Source organism: Rattus norvegicus, chromosome 14 (assembly GCF_021556685.1).
Source record: "Rattus norvegicus strain SHRSP/BbbUtx chromosome 14, alternate assembly SHRSP_T2T, whole genome shotgun sequence".
Lineage (NCBI taxonomy): Eukaryota > Metazoa > Chordata > Mammalia > Rodentia > Muridae > Rattus > Rattus norvegicus.
The window spans coordinates 20238677-20261240 of NC_141547.1; the positions used below are offsets into that span (position 1 = coordinate 20238677).

At 38.6% G+C, this 22564-nt stretch overlaps 1 protein-coding gene across 1 annotated transcript; it reads right to left on the reverse strand.

Annotated features, from left to right (window-relative positions):
* Nucleotides 1-10630: 10630 nt before the first annotated feature.
* On the reverse strand, nucleotides 10631-14490 carry Stath (statherin). The gene is given in 5 exon segments (NM_001316999.1): nucleotides 10631-10777; nucleotides 11767-11796; nucleotides 11877-11897; nucleotides 12665-12727; nucleotides 14451-14490. Coding segments are annotated over 4 exon segments (207 nt in total). The 5' UTR covers nucleotides 12716-12727; nucleotides 14451-14490; the 3' UTR covers nucleotides 10631-10672.
* Between the last annotated feature and the right edge of the window lie 8074 nt (nucleotides 14491-22564).

Below are 22564 nucleotides of genomic sequence, written 5' to 3' on the forward strand. Positions count from 1 at the left end.
GGGTTAGAAAACGCAATTATGTTACAATACTCCTTTTTTTTTTGTTCTTTTTTTCGGAGCTGGGGACCGAACCCAGGGCCTTGCTTCCTAGGTAAGCGCTCTACCACTGAGCTAAATCCCCAGCCCCAACAATACTCCTTTTTTGTTGTGTTTTTTTCTTTCTTTTTGGTTTATTTGTTTGTTGGGTTTTTTTTCTTTTTATTGGTTATTTTATTTATTTACATTTCAAATGTTATATCCCTTTCCAGTTTCCCCTCCACAAGCCCCCAACCCCTCTCCCCATTTCCTAACTCTATGAGGGTGCTTCTTCCCCACTCACCCACCGACCCACACACTCGTGCCTCAGCACCCTAGCATTCCCCTATCCTAGGTCATTGAGCCTCCACAGGACCAAGGGTCTCCCCTCCCATTGATGCCAGATAAGACCATCCTCTGCTACATATGCAGCTGGAGCCATGGGTCCCCCATATGTGCGCTGTGGTTGGTGCTTTAAGACTCACCAGGATTCTCACTATGAAATTACACTTCTCTATCTGAGAGCATATCAGGGAATAAATATGCTTGATTTAATAACTAAAAGAATACATGAAACACACTTTTGAGGTATCACCCGATAAGAACAGTGATCACTGAAAGATTAGGAAGAAGCCAAACAGGTGATAGGGTATAGGTCAATTAAAAAAATTATACTTCTATAATAATTAACCACATTCCCTCAATTTGTGATATTGAAAATGTTTATAAATGCCAGGAGAAAGGGAAAATCCCTAAGATAGGGGTTGATTACTTAGGGTAGAGAGTGGTGATATCAGGGAAGGCCTACATCACAAATTCACACAGAATGCTAATGTGAAGAAATGACAACAGCACACAAGCACTTGAGAAGGAGTTGTGAGGCTCGATCCAGTGCTGTGCTATTTTTCCAAGATTTAATTATGACTATGAAATCTAAACATGCTCCATGGAGTTTGGGAAACAACGGTAGAAATGAACAGAGGTCAAAGAAGGTTGGAAGGAGACAATGGTGGCACCAGCCAGGGTAGCATGTGTGTGAAATCCATAGGGCATTGTTAGCATTCTTAGAAAAGTATTGCTTCACTAATGGACTAAATTTCACTCTAAACAAAACAGTTCCCTATTCCTCATTGCCTAATAAGGCTGGAAGCTAGACTATACTTGGTAAAACTGCTTCAAATGCCTTCATTGTGATCTAGATCTGACCCCGATCTCTATGATCTCTACTGGAGGTTAAAAACACGTTACTTCTCATAAATGGTGATTTTACATTGCGTCAAAAATAATATAGTCACTAGCTATGGAATAAAAAATAGAAATAGTTAATATAAAGAAACCGAGAATCAGACAAACCATGGAGTCCGTGAACAAGCAAATTAAATACCCACCTTTACAGGTGCAGCTGTGTGTCTGTAACTCTAGCTACTTCAAGCCCTGGGAGAGTTATTATCAATTATCCTGACAGCTAGATCATACAGTATACTACAAAAAAATTGCTGAGTCCTGGGGATACTCATAGGTGAAGGGTTTGCCTTGCACGTTTGTGCTCCTGTGTTCAGTCTCCAAACAACAAAAGGCATGATAAAACAAAAACTGCAGAACAACTTTCCTGATAAAATTGACTCCAAGTCAAAAGAACAAAAATGAACGATATATTGTGCTATGTTTCGTATACACTGTATGTATATATGCTAACTCAACATAACCACAGGAGTTGTTTTAAATAGTATATGTTTAACATTTCAAAAATTAATACAAGTGGGTCAGCATACTCAAAAACTATGAAATCTACGATCATTTCACTACTAGAAGGAAAAGCAGTTGAAGATACATAAAGGCAATCTTGAGAAGGAAAAAGTCAGCAAATGAGGAATATAAAGAAATGTTCAAACCCTAATCTGCATCAAAGGAAAAGCAAAATCCCAACAGGTCGTAAGTGAGGAACAGAGAAAAGATATGTGCTCTGACAGATGGAATTTGACATTTTAATATCAAGGTGACAGTGTAAATGAAGGAAATCAAAATAATGAAAGTTTTTTAAATTTACATTTAAGATGATTTTTAAAGTAAAACACTAGCACCTGCAACAGAAACTTCTATACGCCATAATTAACTTTATCAGTGCTGTAGGGTATAGGTAAATATTAAGAAAAACTACATTTCTATAATAATTAGTATAACTTTCTGAACTGCTAGTAAGATTGTAGGACTGTGTGCATACCATACCACTGTCTCCTTTCTTTAGAATTAATGCAAGGGGGAGGGGCCTGTCAATTATCAAGTCAAGAAAATGCCCCTCAAGTGAGTTGTGAGTTCAGAGCCTTTTGAACTAACAAGGAGGCTTACCTCATGGTGGTTAACACAGTGGTCTCCCTGGCTATTGTTACTCCTGTGTTGTGAAGGTGTTTTCCATGGCATTCTCTTTGAGATTTTTCAGTCTCATTTCTCAAGTTGCCACGTTTTATTATATTTTTAACAAGACACCACTGTGGTTCTTTCATGCTTCGTTCTATGTGAACTATGAATCCTTTCCATGGAGAGCAAACTTCAGAGGGATAGGAGGAGAACATAGGACTTTTAATATTTTTATTTTAAATTAAGCATGTGTTCTATTTATTTGGTGCCAAAATTCTAACGAAGTGCTTTTGAAAACACCATTTTCACCACCACAGTCCAGGCAAAGAAAAGTGTTTTCCAGAAACATCCAGCGAACTATCTTCTCACTGATATATTTTAAAATTATATTTTGACACTAGTTAACTCTCAAACTACTTTGTCTAGGAAGCATGAAGAAAAAGTGTCAACGGGGAACTCTTATGCAGTTGTTCACTCAAGCGGTGATTGAAGGTTTAGGAATTTTTTCTTTTCCTTTGTTTTATGTATTATTTAATCTTTTGTACAGTCCATATTTTATCCCTCACCCAGTCCACTCTCTGACTGTTCCACATCCCAGACTGCCTTCATCCCTGTCCCCCATCTCCAAGAGAATGTCCCGACTCCCCCAACCTCACCCCACCAGACCTTCCCACTTCCTGGGCCCTCAGTTCTCTTGAGGGTTAGGTGCATCTTCTCTGACTGAGTCCAGAATCGGGATTCCTCTGCTGTATATGTGTTGGAGGGCCTTATAACAGCTGGTGCATGCTGCTTGGTTGGTGGCTCAGTGTCTGAGAGATGTTGATGGTCCAGGTTAGTTGAGACTTCTTGTTTTCCTGTCTTCTGGGGTCACCCTCCTCCTCAGCTTCTTCTAGCTTTTCCCTAATTCAGCCACAGGGGTCACCAGCTTCTGTTCATTGGTTGGGTGTAAATATCTGCATCTGACTCTTTTAGCTGCTTTTCGAGTTTTTTATGGGGCAGTCATGATCGACCCCATTTTTGTGAGCACAACACAGCATTAGTAATAATGTCAGGCCTTGGGGCCTTCCCTTGAACTGGATCCCAATTTGGGCCTGTTGCTGGACCTTTTTTTTTTTTTTTTTACCTCAGGCTCTTCTCCATTTTTGTCCCTGCAGTTCTTTCAGACAGGAACAATTCTGGGTCAGAGTTTTTGACTGTTTGGGAATTTTAAAAGGAAGCTTTCAATTCCTTCAGGGCTCGAGGTCTACTAAGATCAGAATATTACAATAGAATTCAATAAATACTAAAAATATAAGATTTCTCACCCATCACCTTTCCCTATGTATGTGGCTTTCTAGTTCACCGTTCTGAAATGGTCATAAGTTTACCATCCTAGTGCCAGGGGTTCAGACTGGGAACTAGCCTGGATGACTACAGGTTGAGCACAGCACTGACCAGATGAGATGCCAGGGAGGGGATCTAGCTGGAAAATAGACGAACTCTGCTTGTAACAAATCAGAGACTAGAAGCCCACTCAAAGGCAACAGAATCTTGTCAAAAGTGAGCCCAAACCAAAAGACCCACATGGGGTCATATGGGCTGCCCAAAAGGAACACTAGTCGGCCGCCATGGGACCTGAAAGCAGAGCTAACCTGAGATGACTGTCAGGCCCTGCCCAGGCCTAGTGGAGGAGGGGCATAACTGAGATGACCCCTGTCCCATCCCATAATGTATGAGTTGTGCATAGCCCTGAGACAACTCCTAAGAGTAAGTGGTCACAAGAGCCACTCAAGAGATCCTGGGCACCATTTAGAGGAGCAAGTATGTGGTAAAGATGGAAAAGAAGGGGAAACAGAAAGGCATGAGCACAATGAAGAGAGGCAGAACTGGAGACCCAAGAGTAGTGAGGATAATCTTAATGTGAGTAACTGGTGGTGTCATGTAAGATGATGGTGGGGCCTGGCTTGTGCTACCTCTCAAGGCCATGTCTGGATCTGTGGACTTGCAGCAGCAGGGGTGCTACCAAAGGCCAGGCAAAGGCCTCTGGCCGGGGTTGCCATCTAGGGGCATGATGTCTGAGGTCTATATAAATTGGCCCTACCTCTTGCATGGGCATCATGGGAGAGCTGGTGTTGGGGCCATGAGAGCAGGAAAGCTGACTAGTAGAAGAGGATTCGGTGAGCACATTGGCAAGGAAGCACAGGATAGCTGGCTCTGGTTCTAGGAACTACAAGTGAGTCGCCCTGGGGGTGTGAACACGGGAGGGCTGGCCCTGCCACACTCATCTCCCATGTAGGTATCATGGGTGAGGGAGAGATACCCTCATCTCTACTTGCTATCTGTGACAGGTGAGAGACCTAGCCCTGGTGCTCATGAGAGCAGGACATCTTGCGTTGCCCCTTATCAGTTATATCACTCAGGAGAGTTGGTACTGTGTCACATCTAGACAACAGAGCAGAGCCAGCCTAGATATGGTGCTGCAGGTTAGCCAGCCCTGGGCATGTTTGTGTGAGAGCCAGCCCTGCCTCCTGTCCACTGTGTGGTTGTAAGGATGAGGGAGAGATGCCCTCTTCTCCTCTCTAGTCTTCTGTAATATGTATCAGTTGAGAGACCTGTTCCTGGGGTCATGAGAGTAGAAGAACTGGCCCTGTTCCTTACTGGATGTAACACTCAGGTCCTGTATCTCACCTGTGTAACACAACAGAGCTGGCCCTGACAAATGGGTGTGAATGAGCTGGCCTTGAGGGCACAGAGGAAGGAGGCTGCTTGTGCTCCTTGCCGGCCTCAACATTGGATTAGCCATCTATAGCTAATTTGTAAACTGCATTTTCATTCTTGTGTGTTGCTTTCCAATAATATTTCAGTATGTTAGATTTGAAAAAAAATCTTAGCTGCACTCCAAGGCATAACGTGTATTACCTGAGTACTTTTCAAAATTTCTCATTGTCTTGTACGTGTTTATTGTATAAAAGATGTTCAATAATTTAAGTTTTGAAGATTACCTCAAAAATATTTTGGGAATACAAGTAGATGCTTAAAGCATTGTAATGCAATGCATTGAAATATATAAATTATGAAAATTAATAATTATTATTGATACATTTTCTACTTTCTTTTTTATTGGTTATTTTACTTATTTACATTTCAAATGTTGTCCTCTTTCCCGGTTTCCCCTCAGCAAACCCCATATCCCATCCCCTGTCCTTCTGTCTCTATGAGGGTGCTCATCCTCCTACCCACCCACTCCTGTCACACTGCCCTAGCAGTCCCCTAAGCTGGGGCATGGAACCTCCACAGGACCAAGGGGGCTCCCCTCCCATTGATGCAAGATAAGGCCATCCTCTGCTACATATGCAGTTGGAGTCATGGGTCTGGTCCCTCCATGTGTACCCTTTGGTTGGTAGTTTAGTACCTGGGAGCTCTTTGAGGGTCTAGTTAGCTGATACTGTTGTTCTTCCTATGGTATTGCAAACCCCTTCAGCTCTTTCAGTCCTTTCCCTAACCCCTGCAGTGGGGTTGTCATGCTCAGTGCAATGGTTGGTTGCAAGCCTCTGTATTTGTCAGGTTCTGGCAGAACCTCTCAGGGGACAGCTATACCAGACTCCTGTCAAGAAGTACTTCAGCAATAGTGTCTGGGTTTGGTGTCAGCAGATGGGATGGATCCCCAAGTGGGACAGTCTCTAGATGGCCTTTTCTTCAGTCTCTGCTCCACTTTTTGTCCCTGCATTTCCGTTAGCCAGGAACAATTCTGGGTTAATATTTTTGAGATGGGTGAGTGGCTCCGTCCCTTAACCAGGGGCCATGCCTAACCTCTAGATATGGTCTCTAGAGGCTTTATCTCCCCTTGGTTGGGTATTTCCGCTAATGTCATTCTTTTTGGGCCTGGAAACCTCTTGCTTCCCTGGCATCTGGGACCTTCTAGTGGCTACCCACAGCTCCCCACCCCTCACTGCTACACACCTCAGCTCAATTACCTGACCCTCTGTACTTCTGTCCTGTCTCCTCCCACCTGATTTGGCCCCATATTTCCCTCCCCTTCTTCTGTCCCTCCCAGGTTCCTCCCTCCCTCTACCTCCCATAATTATTTTGTTCCCCCTTCTAAGTAGGATTGAGGATTCCACACTTTGGCCTTCATTCTTCTTGATCTTTTTGTGGTCTGGGAATAATAACATGGGTATTTGTTTCCATTTTCAATCATCCTTCATTGTCACAATTTCTGGGGAGCTTTCAGTACATTTTGAGAAATTATATTTTCAGTTCCCAGTGCTCCCTATACTGTTACTGGTGCCTGTATTTTATGTACTGGCACAACAGTATCCAGTGAAAACAAACAGCAAGAGTCCTGAAGCCAGTGTAGCTGCTTGATATGGTTCCAGCAAAGCTGAGGGGATTGCCACAATCGCTGTCCCTCTATCTCTAACTTTTGGGTTTTGGTCTCTGCATGTTGCATTTCTGGAAAACTTCTGCATTCTGATTAATTTTATATCTTTTCTTGAAAAAATAATTTTTGAGTCATTTTAGGAAAATCCTAAAATTAACTTTATCTGGTCACTATTCAGAAGTTTTCCTTATGTCCTGGAGATCATTAAGCACAGATAAATACATAGCTAGATGAGGCAGTTACTCCAGGAATCTTCTTGGCGTATATGCCCTGACCAAACTAAAATGACACAATTGGTGCAGGGTAAACAGAGACTTCTGACAAACTCTGACTGGCCATGAGAATAGGTTATAGGAGAATAATTACAGTGTATATCCCTGGATGAGCAGAATTCAGTAAATCAGATATATTGACTAAAATAATGAAGTAGATGATGAAACATATAGTAAAAGAATTAGGTATTAATATTTCCTATTGTAAAAAAAGCAGTTCAGATATTTTCTGTTTGTGTGGAGTACTTTAAAACAGCAAGCACAGCCAGTTATAGGAGCCAATACGGAGACAAAGTTTGGAGCAGAGACCAAAGGAAAGGCCATCCAGAGACTGCCACATCTGGAGATCCAGCCCATATACAACCACCAAAACCAGACAATATTGCTGATGCCAAGAAGTACATGCTGACAGGAGCCTGATATAGCTGTCTCCTGAGAGGCTCAGCCAGAGCCTGACAAATACAGAGGTGAATGCTAACAGCCAACCGTTGAATTGAGAATGGGGTCCCTCTTGGAGGAGTTGGAGAAAGGATTGAAGGAACAGAAGGGAATTGCAACTCCATAAGAAGAACAATGCCAACCAATCAGAGCTCCCAGGGATGGAAACCACCATCCAAAGAGTACACATGGACAGACCCATGTTTCCAGCTGCATTATAGCAGAGGATGGCCTTGTTGGGCACTAATGGGAAGGAGAAGCCCTTGGTCCTGCCAATGCTTAACCCGCCCCCCACTGCCCCCCCCAAGTGTAAGGGAATGTCAGGGCAGGGAGGTGGGAAGGGGTGGGTAGATGGGTGAGGGAACACCCTCATAGAAGAAGGGGGGATGGGATAGGGGGTTTTTGCACATGAAACCGGGAAAGGGGATAGCATTTGAAATTAAATTAAAAAATATCCAATAAGAAAAGCAGGTTGTCATATATGTCATTTCTTTGGAAGTGACAGTCTGTACATTTTTTTAAATTGAAGTTACAGAGTCAATAATAATAAGAACAATCTGTTCTGTTTGTATATTTTAATTGGGACTAAACTTGTAACCCTGGACATGTAATAAAAAAAGTTCAAACATATATTGGACAATCATTAGTCTGTCTCTGTTCTGGGAAACCTGTGAAATAAAGAAGCACCAGGTTGCTAGTGAGTCAGAGCAGCAGAAATGCCTGTTCCCTAGTTAGCTGAGGAATCCCCTATTCATCACCTAACTAAGTCCTTCCTTATTTCCTCTGATCAGTAAGGACTCTCATCTTCATGCTGAGGAAAGTCCCTCTCTCCATGGTTCCCAGGTGATAGCCAGATTTTAATGGCCTCCCACAGCTAAGGTGAGAATTTGAGATCTTTGTCAGAGAAGTATCACCCCACTTAGTAAACAGACTTTGAATCAAATTGAATCGTTTATTAATCATTTGTGTTCACAAGCATCACTGGAAAATTTTACAATATAGTAGGATTTAAAAGTATTTGTATATTTTAAATTTCAGATTGTTTTTATTTTTGGTGCAGATAGCTCATCTGTATAAAACAATTGAGTGAAGATGGTAGGAAGTGGGTGGAGGCTAGAAGTGACAAATATGACAGAAAGTGTCACCATAGAAGCTGGGCAGTAGGCACATGACAGCACATTACATTTTTTCTGTTGGGTTTTCTTATAAGAATTTAAATAAGTGAAGTAGCATAAAATAAAGCCTATTAATCATCTGAGTTCTCTGAATGCTACAAGAAAAGAAACAAAAACAAAGACAAAACAAAACAAAAAACCCAAGTCTCCCTGTGATTGAAGACAGGTATTTGCAGTGCTGACCTCACACTGAGAGCTTGGGAGAAGAATTCAGGGTTCTAATTTTCATTTTTCAGTTGTTGAGACTGCACACTTTCATTCGTGACTCATTTTTGTCCTCAAAGCCAGCAGTGGTCAGTCCTGGTCAATCCTACCTGACCAGACTCTTCTCCACTTTCCCCATATAATAAACTCAGTTGTTAGATTGAGATCTTCAAGATAACCAAGGCCAACCTGAAGGATGACAATGGATTAGCCTCCTGAATCGCATTTAGCATTTACATTGAGACTGCTGGTCTTCCTATGGGGTCACCCTTATCCTCAGCTTCTTTCAGCCTTGCCCCAATTCAACCACAGGAATCCCTGACTTCAGTCAAATGGTTGGGTGTAAGTATCTGTGTCTGTCTCGGTCATCTGCTTGTTGGGTCTAGAAGAATAGCCATGCTAGACTCCTGTTTGTAAGCACACTATAGCATCAGTAATAGTGTCACACCTGGTAGCCTCTCCTTGAGTTGGATCTCAAGTTGGGCCAGTCACTGGACTTCCTTTCCCTCAGGCCCTTTTCCATTTTTGTCCCTGCAGTTCTTTTAGACAGGAACTATTCCAGGTCAGAATTTTTGATTGTGAGATAGCAACTCCATCCCTCCACTTGATGTCCTGTGTTTCTACTGGAGGTGAGTTTTGCAGCCAAATGGATAGAACCAGAAACTATCATCCTGTGTGAGGTAACTCTGACACAAAAGGACATATGTGGTACTCACTGGTAAGTGGATTTTAACCCAAAAGGTACAGAATATTCTGGATGCAACCCACAGAACTCAAGTGAGGATGCTTGAGAGGTAGAAGAAAGCAACTGGGGGGAAGGAGGTAGAGTGAGGGAGGGACCTTAACGGGAGAAGGGAGGGGGAGAGGAAAAGGGGAACATGATCAAATATTGGAGGGTGAAACAGGAAAGACATCCTGAGGGCCAACAGAATGAATGGAAATAAACCTGAGTATTTTACTGCACTATGATAACTGGATAATTAAGTTTAATGGAATACCCAAATGTATGTTTTAAAGTTGTAATTAGCTCATATTTCTTCTTTGAAACAGGAGCAGTCCCTCTTTTACCTATGTAATAATCCTGTGTTTTAAGGTCTATGGATATTTGATATCTCAAAAAATTTATAATACTTATTGTTATGCCTAAAAACCTTTAGTTTGCTAATATTTATACATCCTTATGTTGTAATTATGTTAATAGTTTGAATTTATATTACTCATGTGGTTGGTTAGGATGAGGAATCTCAATCTCATTGTCTTACAAATCATACTGGGATAATATTAAAATGCACATTCACACCCTGTGGCTTTGCATCTGGTGTCCTGCTCTCAAGCTCTTCCACATCTGCAGAAGGGCTGTTTAGCTTTCATAAATGAGATTATGTTTTGGCTAGAAGAGCTTGAATAGGATTCTGGGCAACTCTAATGACCCTGGAAACTTCATTCATAAACATTTACATTTCAAACCCTCAGATACTCTGTAAAGTGTTTAGGGAATATAATATATACTTTAAGCATATTATTGTATGTATACCATAGGATACAATAGGGTTCAGATTAGCTAAGCATCATGAATAATGATTGGAATATCAGGAATAAAACATCAGGCCAGAAGAGGAAACTTGTATCTTCTTTCCACCTTTTATTTGGGATCAAACAGATTCTTTTTTTTAGAAGCATTTTAACAAGTAATTACACTTCAGGATTGCTGTAAAAGATTCATTTTTTAAATTGGAATTTAATTTGATGCGATGGGTTATTTCTCCTTTCTTTTCTCAACTGACAGTACCAGTCAGTTTTGGAATTAAATACATATATCCCATCCATCTTACATCTTTAAACATTTCCTGTGGTTAGTAATCAGAAGGATAATAATATGGTAACAAAACTTCATTTTGTGAAAGATCGGTATTGATGTCCGCAGAGTTTTCGGCTGGCACATATCGGCGATAACGTCTCTGCAAACACAGAAAGGTAGAAAGACTTGAGGCCACGTGACTTACATTATGTATCCGTCATTAATGCATTCTGTGGCCTGGAGCCACTGGAGCCTTTTATGCTAGCTACGTGATACTATCCCTACGGCTTTCTAAGATTTTTATTATATTTTTTGTTTGTCTATTTACATGTTAGTTTGCTGATGAAAAGTAAGCATGAAAAATGGTATTTGTACCTTCTTTATGATATTTTCTCCATCCTATCACTTTCTCAGTCCTTCAATCTAAGGGACTCAGGGATTTGCAACAAGATGGAGCTTCTCCATGTGTTGCTGAGTTCTGTCAGCTGGTGGTCTGTTATGATACCTATACTTCATAATCCTCCGTTAATCTAATGTACTTATATCAAACCAGTTTAAGTTTTGTACATTGTGCATTAGAAAAGAAATTTTGGAGATAGCACATTAACATGGCACAATTTAAAGCAGCATCAGTAAATGACAAGCTAGTTGTACCAGGTTTGTGTCACTCCAAGCAGACAGGACTAGGGAAAAAAAGAGGAAACTAATATGTCGTATAATAGAGAAAATAACATGTCCTTTTAATAAACTGTTTGGGGAGGAACACCAAGAGCAATAGAAATAATGTCGGATTGAGATCATAGATATAAATGACAGCCTCATGAAGAGAAATATTCACAACTTCCTGTCTATTATCTTAAACAATGACCTGAAAGATCAATTAGTCCTACTACAGGAGCAGACGTGGCAAGAATGGCTTGAGGTTGGAGTCAGTGCCTTGAAGGAATCAAGGTTGTGGTTTCTGGGGAACCGACTCTTCTCCCTGAGATCTCTTTACCTGTGCTAAGGGAGATGTGTCTTAGATACCCTGTGCTCTCTTTGTAAAATTGGTGATATACATGAATTTTCACATTGTGGTAATGAGCTTCCTATAAATGAGATACTTGAGAATCACATGTGATTATACAACACATTCAAAACAGTACTTACATGTCTTTTTTCACCATGCTTAAAGTGTCTCTGCAAAAACAAAAAAAGAAGTGTTACAAATATAGTTTGTGGCTGTTTATAATGTTCATCAGTAAATAAGAGTATCTTACCTCTCTAGATTTATCAGCAGTCTATGGGGGAAAAAAGAAAACAGGAAGTAATTAATACACTCCACCTTTTTTCATATTGACTCTAAATTTACCGTTTCTACATAATGATATTTGAAAGGATTGAGGAATTCTCTATAAATACTTTACTATAGCTGTTCTTTACTATTGGTCCATATGTTTTAAAGTGCGTAGACCCAATGCCTACTTTGCACTGTGTGAAGGTTATCCTTGCAGTATTCAAAGGCTGATTTCTGTGCCTTCGTATCTGGTTGCAATACTTATTCTGAGACTCTCCTCCCTCAATTTTGTGTAAAATACAACTAACAAAAGTATGAAGGAGTGTAATAATTAATACTTACAAAAGAATGAAAATGGAAAGAAGCATTTGAGTTTATTATTTATAAGTCAGTAGTTAAAAAACTAATACTGAAATACTTGGGTTATAAAGTCCATTCCCTGCTTTCCCTTATTTTGTTAGAGTTGGATTGTTTTTGCTGTATGTTTTGTGGCAAAATGTGATGAGCATTCATTTTTATAAACAATGTATTGTTACAACATTGTTTTGGGGCAGAATTATTATTTTTATTTCACAGTTTTTGCTTCCTAGACTTTTAAATAAAATGTGTAAAGTTATGTAGATTCATTTAAGAAAATGAATGCGTGAAAATATTTCAAGTGGTAAAGCTCCATTCAAAGATAAGTAAGCGTTACTCAGAATGTAGGAAGAAAAGCAACTCTTAGGGTACTTGGTGAAAAACCCATTCTTCCCAGTTGCTGGATGTACTTACAATCATGGAGACCATGAGAGCTATGATCAAGGCAAAGACAAGGAACCTCATGCTTACTGAACCCTGTAAAAGCACAGAGGCAGATTTAATAACCATGTTTGCAGCTTCCACACAGAGTCATTGATGACCATGCAGTGCTCCTAGCCCATTGCTCTAAGTTAATACCCTCAGTGTTTACAATGACTCAGTCGGGGGGTTGATGAACAATTCAAAGTGAGCTGATAAGAGAACATTAAAGTTAATTATAAACACACTAATTGGCTGAACAATGCATTATTTAGGAATATTTACTAGTTAGAATAAAAAATATTATTGAGGGCTTTATAGTAGAGTTAATGAAAGCGAACCAAAGATCTTTACTTAGAGTTTTTATGTTAATGGTAACTTATAATAAAAGTTAAATTGAAAAGGAGTGATGAGATAATACATTCATAGCTACACCAAAATATTTAATTTAAATCATTTATTTATACAAAAGATTATGAAATGAGATCACAAGGGAAGATAAAATCAGTCTTTTAGTGTTTGGATGGAAGGCAGATAGCCGAGTAGTCTCAAGGAGATACAGAAACACACAGACATACATATTGCTATCAAAATGCACATTAATTGATACATTTTTGGGAAAACACAAAGTCAATCCTTGAAATATCAAAACATTTTAATGAAAAGTTATTAGGTAAATGGAAACGAGTTAAAGAGAGTGAGTTCATGATAAAAGCCCTGCATTGTTAATAATGTAAGTACTGAAGAAGGAAAGATTTGCTGTCTGTGCTGGAAATTGTTTTGAAAAGTTAATAAAATATCAACAGTAGTTGGTTGTTGAAATAAAAAAACTGAGGGAAGTTGTTGTTTGTGTAGACAATCTATCTCAATTGAAAACCTTCCTCCTGAAGGATGAGTGAGACTGGAATCTCAGAAAGACCACGAAAGTACATGAGCAGCAAGCAAGTGCTGGTGAGGATGATTCTCCTGGGGTTGAGGGTGGGAGTTGGACTTGGGGGTGTTCAGCTGGACAGAGGACTACTGAAATGCCAATTGAGTGAGTCAGTAGCCACTCTGTCATGGTTTTTGTACAGTGGCTTAGTTACTTTTAGGTCTTCCCATGCTCCAATATTAAACCCATATATAAGTTCCTATATGGATTCCCAGTAGGTTCATTTCAGTTGATTGCTGAAATAAAATAACTTGGGGGAAGTTGTTTGTGCAGACAATTCATCTAATTTGGAAACCTGCCTCCTGAAGGATGAGCGAACCTTGCTTACAGAACTCAGGAAGCTAAGACATCAAATTGGCCAATGAAATTTCCTTCATTTTCTCTGTGATTTTTGATTAGGGCACTATCTTGTATGAGCAGACATTTGTTCTCATGTCTCTGAGAAACTTACTAAATGTGCTTCTTCTACCTTGGTCTTTTACAAATGAAAACATTTTCACAACAGAAATTATGCTATCTTCCTGTGAATTTTAAGCTAACATTTAAGATTAATGTAAAAATCATTATTGAGAATATGACTATAGGCTATCAGGAAACTAAAATAAGGACAATACAATGATTGCTAGGAAACAAGGGAGAAGGAAAACACAACTACGAATCCCACATAATTTTTTGGAAGATCGCTGGAGTTTGCATTTAGGAACTCATACAGATGCCATACGGGGCCACCATATTTTAAATTCTTTCTGAATAAAACGGTACAGCAGTTAATATGTTATCATCTAGTTTATACCTTTAACATAACAATGTAGCTGTGAGAGCAGAATAGAATGTACACAGACATTTTACCTTTGCCCAGGATAAGCCTGATGTGTTAGTTTAGCAGAGCTGCACCATCCAGATGATAAACTTGCTCAGAAGACTGGATATTTAAACACACCACAGTACCACGCCTGCTTTTCTTAAGTAGGTCCAATTTTAAGGTCATGCTAAGAAAACTAAAAATAATGCCCAAAACCTGTCACTAAAACCACTGGTAATCAACTTGAAAAGGTGATTTTACAATAGAAGTGTCTGACCCGGAAATAACAGGAAAGGGGTCATCATTGCTAACCCTTCAGATCTTCTAGGCATTTGTCAATAAGCAGGGACATTCACCCTGAGGAAAAGAAGCACAGAAGTAATGGAAATATTAAAGCTGTGTTTCTGGAAAATCACTGTCATTTTCTCTGTCTCAAGGAAACAGAGTTTCAAATCATAAAGATCTTTCTGGAACTTTCACTGAGTGCCTTGGCAAATTTTTTTTATTCCTACTCAGTAAAAATAATAAAAGTGTCTATGACAATCCTGGACTCATTGTTTGCTTCAAATGTGTTTTCTACAGAAAGCTATTCCAACTATATTTTTACAGGTAAGTATTTTATGCATAAAGTAGATGCAAATATTTGCCTAAATTCATTATTCTTTTGTTGATTTAGACTATAGAATTATTTTCTTCTGAGAAAAAAAAATTGTCCCTAGGAGCTTAGTATTGTATATATCAAAAATAGCTGTGTCCTTACAACTGAGAATTTAATGATTAACCTTTGATGTTTTTTGCACTCCTGTGTCTGAAAGGAAACTATAAATTTACACAGTAGAAAAAAAGAAGGAAAATTCCAATAATCATATCCTGAGAAGACTTTGAGATCCACTAGTTGCCCACTGTTCTTTTTTCATAGACATTTTTGATTTTCCATTGAAAATAAATCTCCAGAACTTTCTCAAAACTGTAATATTACTATTAGAATAACTTTTTAAATATGTCTGATTATTTATTGAAATTTTTTCATATAATATTTTCTGATTTTTGTTTCCTTTCTCCAAACTCATTTCAGAGCCTCTCCATCTTCTGATACACCCAAATTGACAGCTTTTCTTCTCTCTCTCATTAGAATATAACAGACATTAAAAATGGATAAAGGGAGGCCATGCTACCACTAGGGACCCAGACAAGACATCATCATCACCATGCCAACCCAAAAGTTTCCAAAATGCTCTCTCCCTTCCTTGGGCCCGTATTCTGGTCCACAACTTTGGTAGAAGACTTCTGCTTTCCAAGAAGCTATGTCTGTTCCTGGGACACCAGTTGAGATATGGCCCATATCCTGCTAATACTCCTTAAAGCTCTCCAGCCCCAAGCCCTGGTGTCTATACTCCAGCCCATACATCCAACTGCATTCCAGGAGGCCATACAGGCACTAGAGAACCTGGATAAGACATTAACCTCACTCCACTGAATTCACTTAAAGCCAACCTTAAAGCCCCAAATTGTACCCCCTTCTGCTGGATCCCATATTCTGGTCCACAACTTAGGTAACTTTACTAGAGGACTTATAGTACTAATAATCCCAGAGAACAAGCAGATACCCAGAACCCCAGTGATAGGGAAACAAGATATTCCATGATAAAATAAATTTAAGCAATATCTATCCAGAAATCCAGTCCTACATGCTGGAAGGAAAATTTCAACCATGGGTAACAGGGGTTAGCTACACCCCAGAAAAAAAAAAGAAATAAATAAACAATAGAAAAAACAAAAGAAGGAAGCACACACACCACCACTACCACCACAACCACCACCACCACCACAGCCACCACAACCACCACCAAAATAAGAATTACTGGTTATTAATATCTCTCAACATCAATGGATTCAATAAAGAATGGATATAAAACAGGATCCATCATTCTGAGACACAGAATAACACACATATTAACATCAAAAATATATATTACCTCAGAATAAAGAGCTGGAAAAATATTTACTAAGCAAATGGATTCCAGATGCAAGATGGTGTAGCCATTCTAATATCTAAAAAGAGACAGAGAAAGAGAGATTCAACAAAAATTAATCAAAATCGACAGTAAAGGACACTTCATACTCATCATAGGAAAACCTCACCAAGACAGTGTTTGAATTGTGAATATGTATGCCTCAAGTGCAAGGGCATCCACATTTGTAAACGAAACATGACTAAAGCTTAAATCACACATTGAACCCCACACATCAATAGTGGGAGACTTCAATAGCCCACTCTCACCTATGACAGACAGAAAATAAACATGAAAACAATGGGACTAACAGACATTATGACTCAAATGGACTGGCATCTGTCAGATGCCATCTTCAGAACATTTCATCCAAACACAAAAGAATATGTCTTCTTTTCAGTACCTCATGAAAACTTCTCCAAACCTGACCATATAATCTGTCACTAAGCAAGCCTCAAAAGAGAGATATAAGGAAATTGAAACACCCTCTGTATCTTATCAGACCACTATGAATTAAAGCTAGACTTCAACAACAACAGAAACAACAAAAAGGTCTAGAAACTCATAGAAACTGAACAATTCTCTCTTCAATGATCTCTGGGTCAAAGAAACAAATAAAAATATAAAGACTTCCTTGAATTTAATGAAAACGAATGCACAACATATCCAAACTTATGGTACACAATTAAACCAGCATTTTCAGGAAAGTTCATAGTACTAAGTACCTTCATAACGAACATAGTGAGATTTCATACTAGCAACTTAAGAGGATACTTGAAATCTCTAGAACAAAAAGAAACAAGCCCATCTAAGAAGAGTAGGTTGCAGGAACTAATCAAACTCGGGGTTGAAATCAATAAAATAGAAACAAAGAGAAGAATACAAAGAACCAATGAAATAAGGAATTGGTTCTTTGAGAAAGTCAACAAGATAACCAAATTGAGAGAGAGAGAGAGAGAGAGAGAGAGAGAGAGAGAGAGAGAGAATTTATATTAACAAAATCAGAAATGAAAACAGAGGGATAACAACATACACTGAGGAAATCCAAGGAATCATAGGTCTTACTTCAAAAACCTGAACTCTGCAAAATTGGAAATGTAAAAGAAATGGAAAATATTCCTCATAGATAACACTTAACAAAGTTAAATCAAGATCAGATAAACAATTTAAGTAGACTTATAATTCATAAGGAAATAGAAGCAGTCATTAAAAGTCCCCCAACCAAAATAAGTCAGGGCCAGGTACTTTTTATGCAGAATTCTACCAGACTTTCAAATAAGAGCTATTAACAATACTTTACAAATTATTCCACAAAACAGAAGCAGAGGGTACAATGTCAAATTCATCTTACTAGGTCACAGTCACTCTGAAACCTAAACCACACAGAGACTCAACAAAGAAGGAGAATTTCAGATCAATTTCACTCGTGAACATTGATGCAAAAATATCCAACAAAATATTAGCAAACTGAATCACAGAACACCTCAAAAACATCATCCACCACGTTCAAGTAGGCATCATGCCAGAGATGCAGAAGTGTTTCAACATATGAAAATATGTCAATGTGATTAGTACACCATATAAATGTCCTGAACGAAAAAAATAGTGGCGTGATCATCTCATTAGATGCTGGAAAAAAGCCTTGGACAAAATCCTACACAACTTTATAGTAAAGGTCTTAGAGAGACCAGGGATAAAGCACATACTTAAAAATAATAAAAGCACTATACAGCAGGCCAATAGCAAATAAATGGGACCTCATGAAACTGAAAGTCTTTTATGAGTCTAAGGACATAGTTAAAAAGACAAAATGGCAGCCTACAAAATGGGAAAATATCTTTACCAACCTACATCTGACAGTAATAATTTCTAAAATATATAAAGAATTCAAGAAACTAGGAAACTAGGCATCAACAAACCAAATAATCCAATTTAAAAATGGGGTACAAATCTAAACAGAGATTCTCAAAAGAGGAATTGCTAATGACTGAGAAGCTGTTAAGGAAGTGTTTAACACTCTTAACTATGAGGGAAATGCAGGTTAAAATGACCCTGAGGTTCCTTCTTGCACCTGTCCAAATGGCTAAGTTCAAAGACACAAGTGACAGCTCACGCTGGTGAGGATGTGCAGCAAACAAAACAAAACAAAACAAAAAGCACTCTTCTATTGATGTAGGAGTGAAAAATATTGCAGTCACTTTGGAAATTAATATGGCCCTTTCTCAAAAATCAGAGGACACTAGAATTAACTCACCAAGAGGTATAAAGTCTCACAGATATAAACCAGCCAACCAGGGATCCTGCATGGGCCTGACCTAGGCCCTCTACACATATGTTACAGTTGTGTAATTTCATGTTCTTGTGGGACTCTTCATAGTGGAAGCAGGAACTATCTATGACTCTGTTGCCTGCCTTTGGGACCCTTTCCTCCAACTGGGTTGCCTTAATAGGGGTAGAGGAGATTAATCTTACTGTAACTTAATATGCTATGACTGGTTGATCATTCGGGTCTGCCTTTTTCTGAAGAGAAACTGAGGCGGTGTGGATGTGGGGGCCTTGGGAGGGACGATCATATTGGGTTGAACTGGAGATGTGGTTGACTGGGAGAAGAAAAAGAAGGGAAGACTGAATAGAAGTGTAAAATAAATAAATGATTAATTGAAGAAGAAACAGAAAGAAAAGACAATTGAAACAACAAACTTGAAAAGAATAAAAACAAATGAATGAACAGAGAGAGCCAAAGTAAGGGCATAAAAACTACATATAGTTGAAAAGACACACACACACACACACACACACACACACACACACACACACACACACACACTGAACATATAGACATCACATAAAGAAACCATAGGCTTTAGACCTGTGGTGACCCTGTACGTGCCACCAACAGTCAGATTTTTAAAAATAAACTCTAGCCTACTTATCTTGAATGATGTTTTTCCTTTCTTCTTTTGCTGTCTACTTCCATTCTTCCCTAATTCTTTCATCACCTAACTTAACTAAAGGAGTCATGATGATGATAACAGATCAGTGACTGTAAAACAATATTTCAAGTGCTGAATACCAGTGCTTTTCAATCTTCCTAATGCAGCGACCCTTTAGTACAGACCCTTGTGTTATGGCGACCCCAACCATAAAATTATTTCATTGGTACTTCATAGTCAATATTACTACTGTTATTATTCATAATGTAAATATCTATATTTCCCAGTGGTCTTAGATGAGCCCTGCGAAAGATTGTTTCACCTCCAAGAGGGTCATGACTGCAGGTTGAGAATCACTGCTATATATCATGACCTTTTCCAGAAACCACACTGCAGTTAAAACATTTAAAACCTATAATTAAATTTAAAGTTTTTCATTCAGGTAGGACGAGTATAATGAAAGCATTAATCCACTCATTATTTTGTATGGTTGCTCCCGGATGTGCAAGAATGGGATATGATGGTGGATTAGCATGCTATGAGTACAACAGTGTCCCGCTGTCATAGCTGTAGGCTCATGATCAGGAAGTCTGGAAGTAGATTGTTCTCAAGATTTTTGGAACAAAACATGTCTGATATTTACTTATTATCTAGAGCCAACACTGTGTCCTTTGGTAAAAGTATGATATTAATTTACAAAGGAAGCACCAATAAATGACATCTGGCAAATGTGTCGTTTTATTGGCACTGAAATTTGCAAGCTCAAAAATGGATAGTTAGAGAAGACGTTGGTTGGAATTCCTCCTCTTCTTCCTACTTCTCCACTTCTCTACCAGCTCTACTCCTACACTTCATCACTCTTCCTGGCTATTTAAACTGGAGCTGAGGATCACGTGTAGGTCCTCATGTCTGTGCACAAGCTCTTTACCATCAAACTATCTTCTTGACTTCCATCAGATTAATCTTGAAATTTATAATTAAATAAACATGTGCATATCCTCCTCTCTGTCACTGAGCCCTGTCCTCTTTGCAATCGTCATAGCCTTTACTGACTGAGCAAATATTAACAAAGGTCAGAGATGTAATGCCGGGGAGATATTAAGTTATTGGCTTCAGATAGATATCACGAAATAATACTACTGAACGTTTGTGCTAACCAAGGGTCGGTTCCTCCATTCTCATACATGTGTTTGAGTTAGGTTGACTGGTATTTGTATAATGTTTTAAACACAATTTAATTAAAAGGGACCAACAGGAGAAGGAAGGGGAAGAAAGTTTTAGAAAGGTGGCTGCATAAGTTCATGAGTATACTTTCTCAATGAGAAGCGAAACGCTGTTATAATATTTGCATCTGGCTTAAAGGAGAATGGGCACAAATAACATTTCAAATAGGTATCTCACAGATGTTAAAATTTGATGTTACCTTCTGTGTTATGTAACTTTTATCAGAATGCACACATATGGAAATATTCTGAGTGATGAAAGAAATCACAAACGAAGCAGATGGGGAAACACCTTCAGCCAATATGCTGGGTTACTTAGTTGTAAAGTTACAGTGAATTTGCAGTTTGATCTAAATTTAATCCTTGAAAGTGAAAGCAAGAGTGGGAGGTAAAACTATTCCAAGAAAATGGATAATAATTTTAACTTCTCCAAATGCTTTCTGAATGAGTTCGATCATCATGTAAAGCCAGATGTTTAAAGGTGAAATTAGTAGTGTCTTCTTCACCTCCACATAACAGTCTATAATTCCACCAGGGTTTCTTTTATAATAACCATGAGGTTTGTATGTCCTTACCTGACACCTTCAGCAGCTTTGATGGTCACTGCTTTACTGCCAAAGTCTGCCACATTCCTGTCACACTCCTATTCTGAGCAACATACTTGAGAGACTGTGCCTCTCTGTCTATGCCATCTCTTACTTTCTTTAGAATAGTGGGGAAATGATAAACACAAAACAGGCTAATAAACAAATGCAAATATGAACTTAGATACATTCGGCAGACAAGTCACACAGAGAAGAAACTGAAGTATAGAATGTGGTCACTGGAGAAGACTCTGTCATCACCTGCTTCGTAAATAAGGAGAGACTGTCAGACAGCCTGGGACAGACCAGGCAGAGCAATAGGAAAGAAGAGAGTGAAGAACTGTCATGAGTGGCAGATGTTGATGACGTAGGAGTCTCATTAAGATAAGAAGATTCTATAAAGGGGTAAAAATTTCCTTACCATGGATATCAGTGGCAAGATTAAGACATCTGTAAATAATATCCAGGCTATCTGTACTTCATAAACCTCTCCTGAACACAAATAAAAATTTATAATTCCATGTAAAGCAAAGACAACTATTGCTGGATGAAAAATATGTCGTATTAGTTAGAATTGTGGCTTTATTATTCCAGGAAGTTTGCTTAGGGGATACTTTTTAGTTCTATATTTTTGCTTATATTTATAGATCAATTTAACAATAATATTTTGAGTAATGTGCAATTTTATTTTATTTAAAAAAATCTCATGGAGTGAATGAAAATATCCCACTGACACATGAAATGCTATTATCATTCCTTTTTACATAGCATTTTTTAGTTTATTATATTATTTACATTTGAAATATTACATTGATTGCACGGTTTACTTTTCTGGCCTAGACTGGTTTTACTGAATAGTGTTTTGGATTTAGTTCTGCTCCACTCTTTCATTTAGGGTTCACTCATATCTTATGTTTGCATATTTCTGATTCATCACCCAAATCCTAGGACACATTGTACTGATTGTATCTTGTTTGCCCCAAGGCTATTGAGAAATATCAATGAGTGTGATTCGTTCTCTGTGAAAACTGCAGATCTTAAGTTGAGCAGGCCTGGGTTGCTGTACTTTGCTTCTTATAAAATTGTGACCTAAAATTTACTTTACCCAAAACATCGACTTTATTTTAAGCTTGTAGCTTTTCTATTTTTCACTGGAAAATTCTCCTGCTCTAGTATATTATTCACTCTTTCCTTGATAACAATTTTATCTAATTTTTTTTTGGCTCAGACCAATCAATAAGTATATCGATTAAAACAATATCAAATCGGTGAGAGAGTCTCAAGGAAATATTGCATCTATTGCACAAGATGTAGAGCATTTTGCTGAGAAAATTAAAAGGAAATGTTGCCTGGGTAAGGCTTGCTTACTTCTGTGTTAATTTTCTTAGAAGTCACGTATTGTTGCCTGG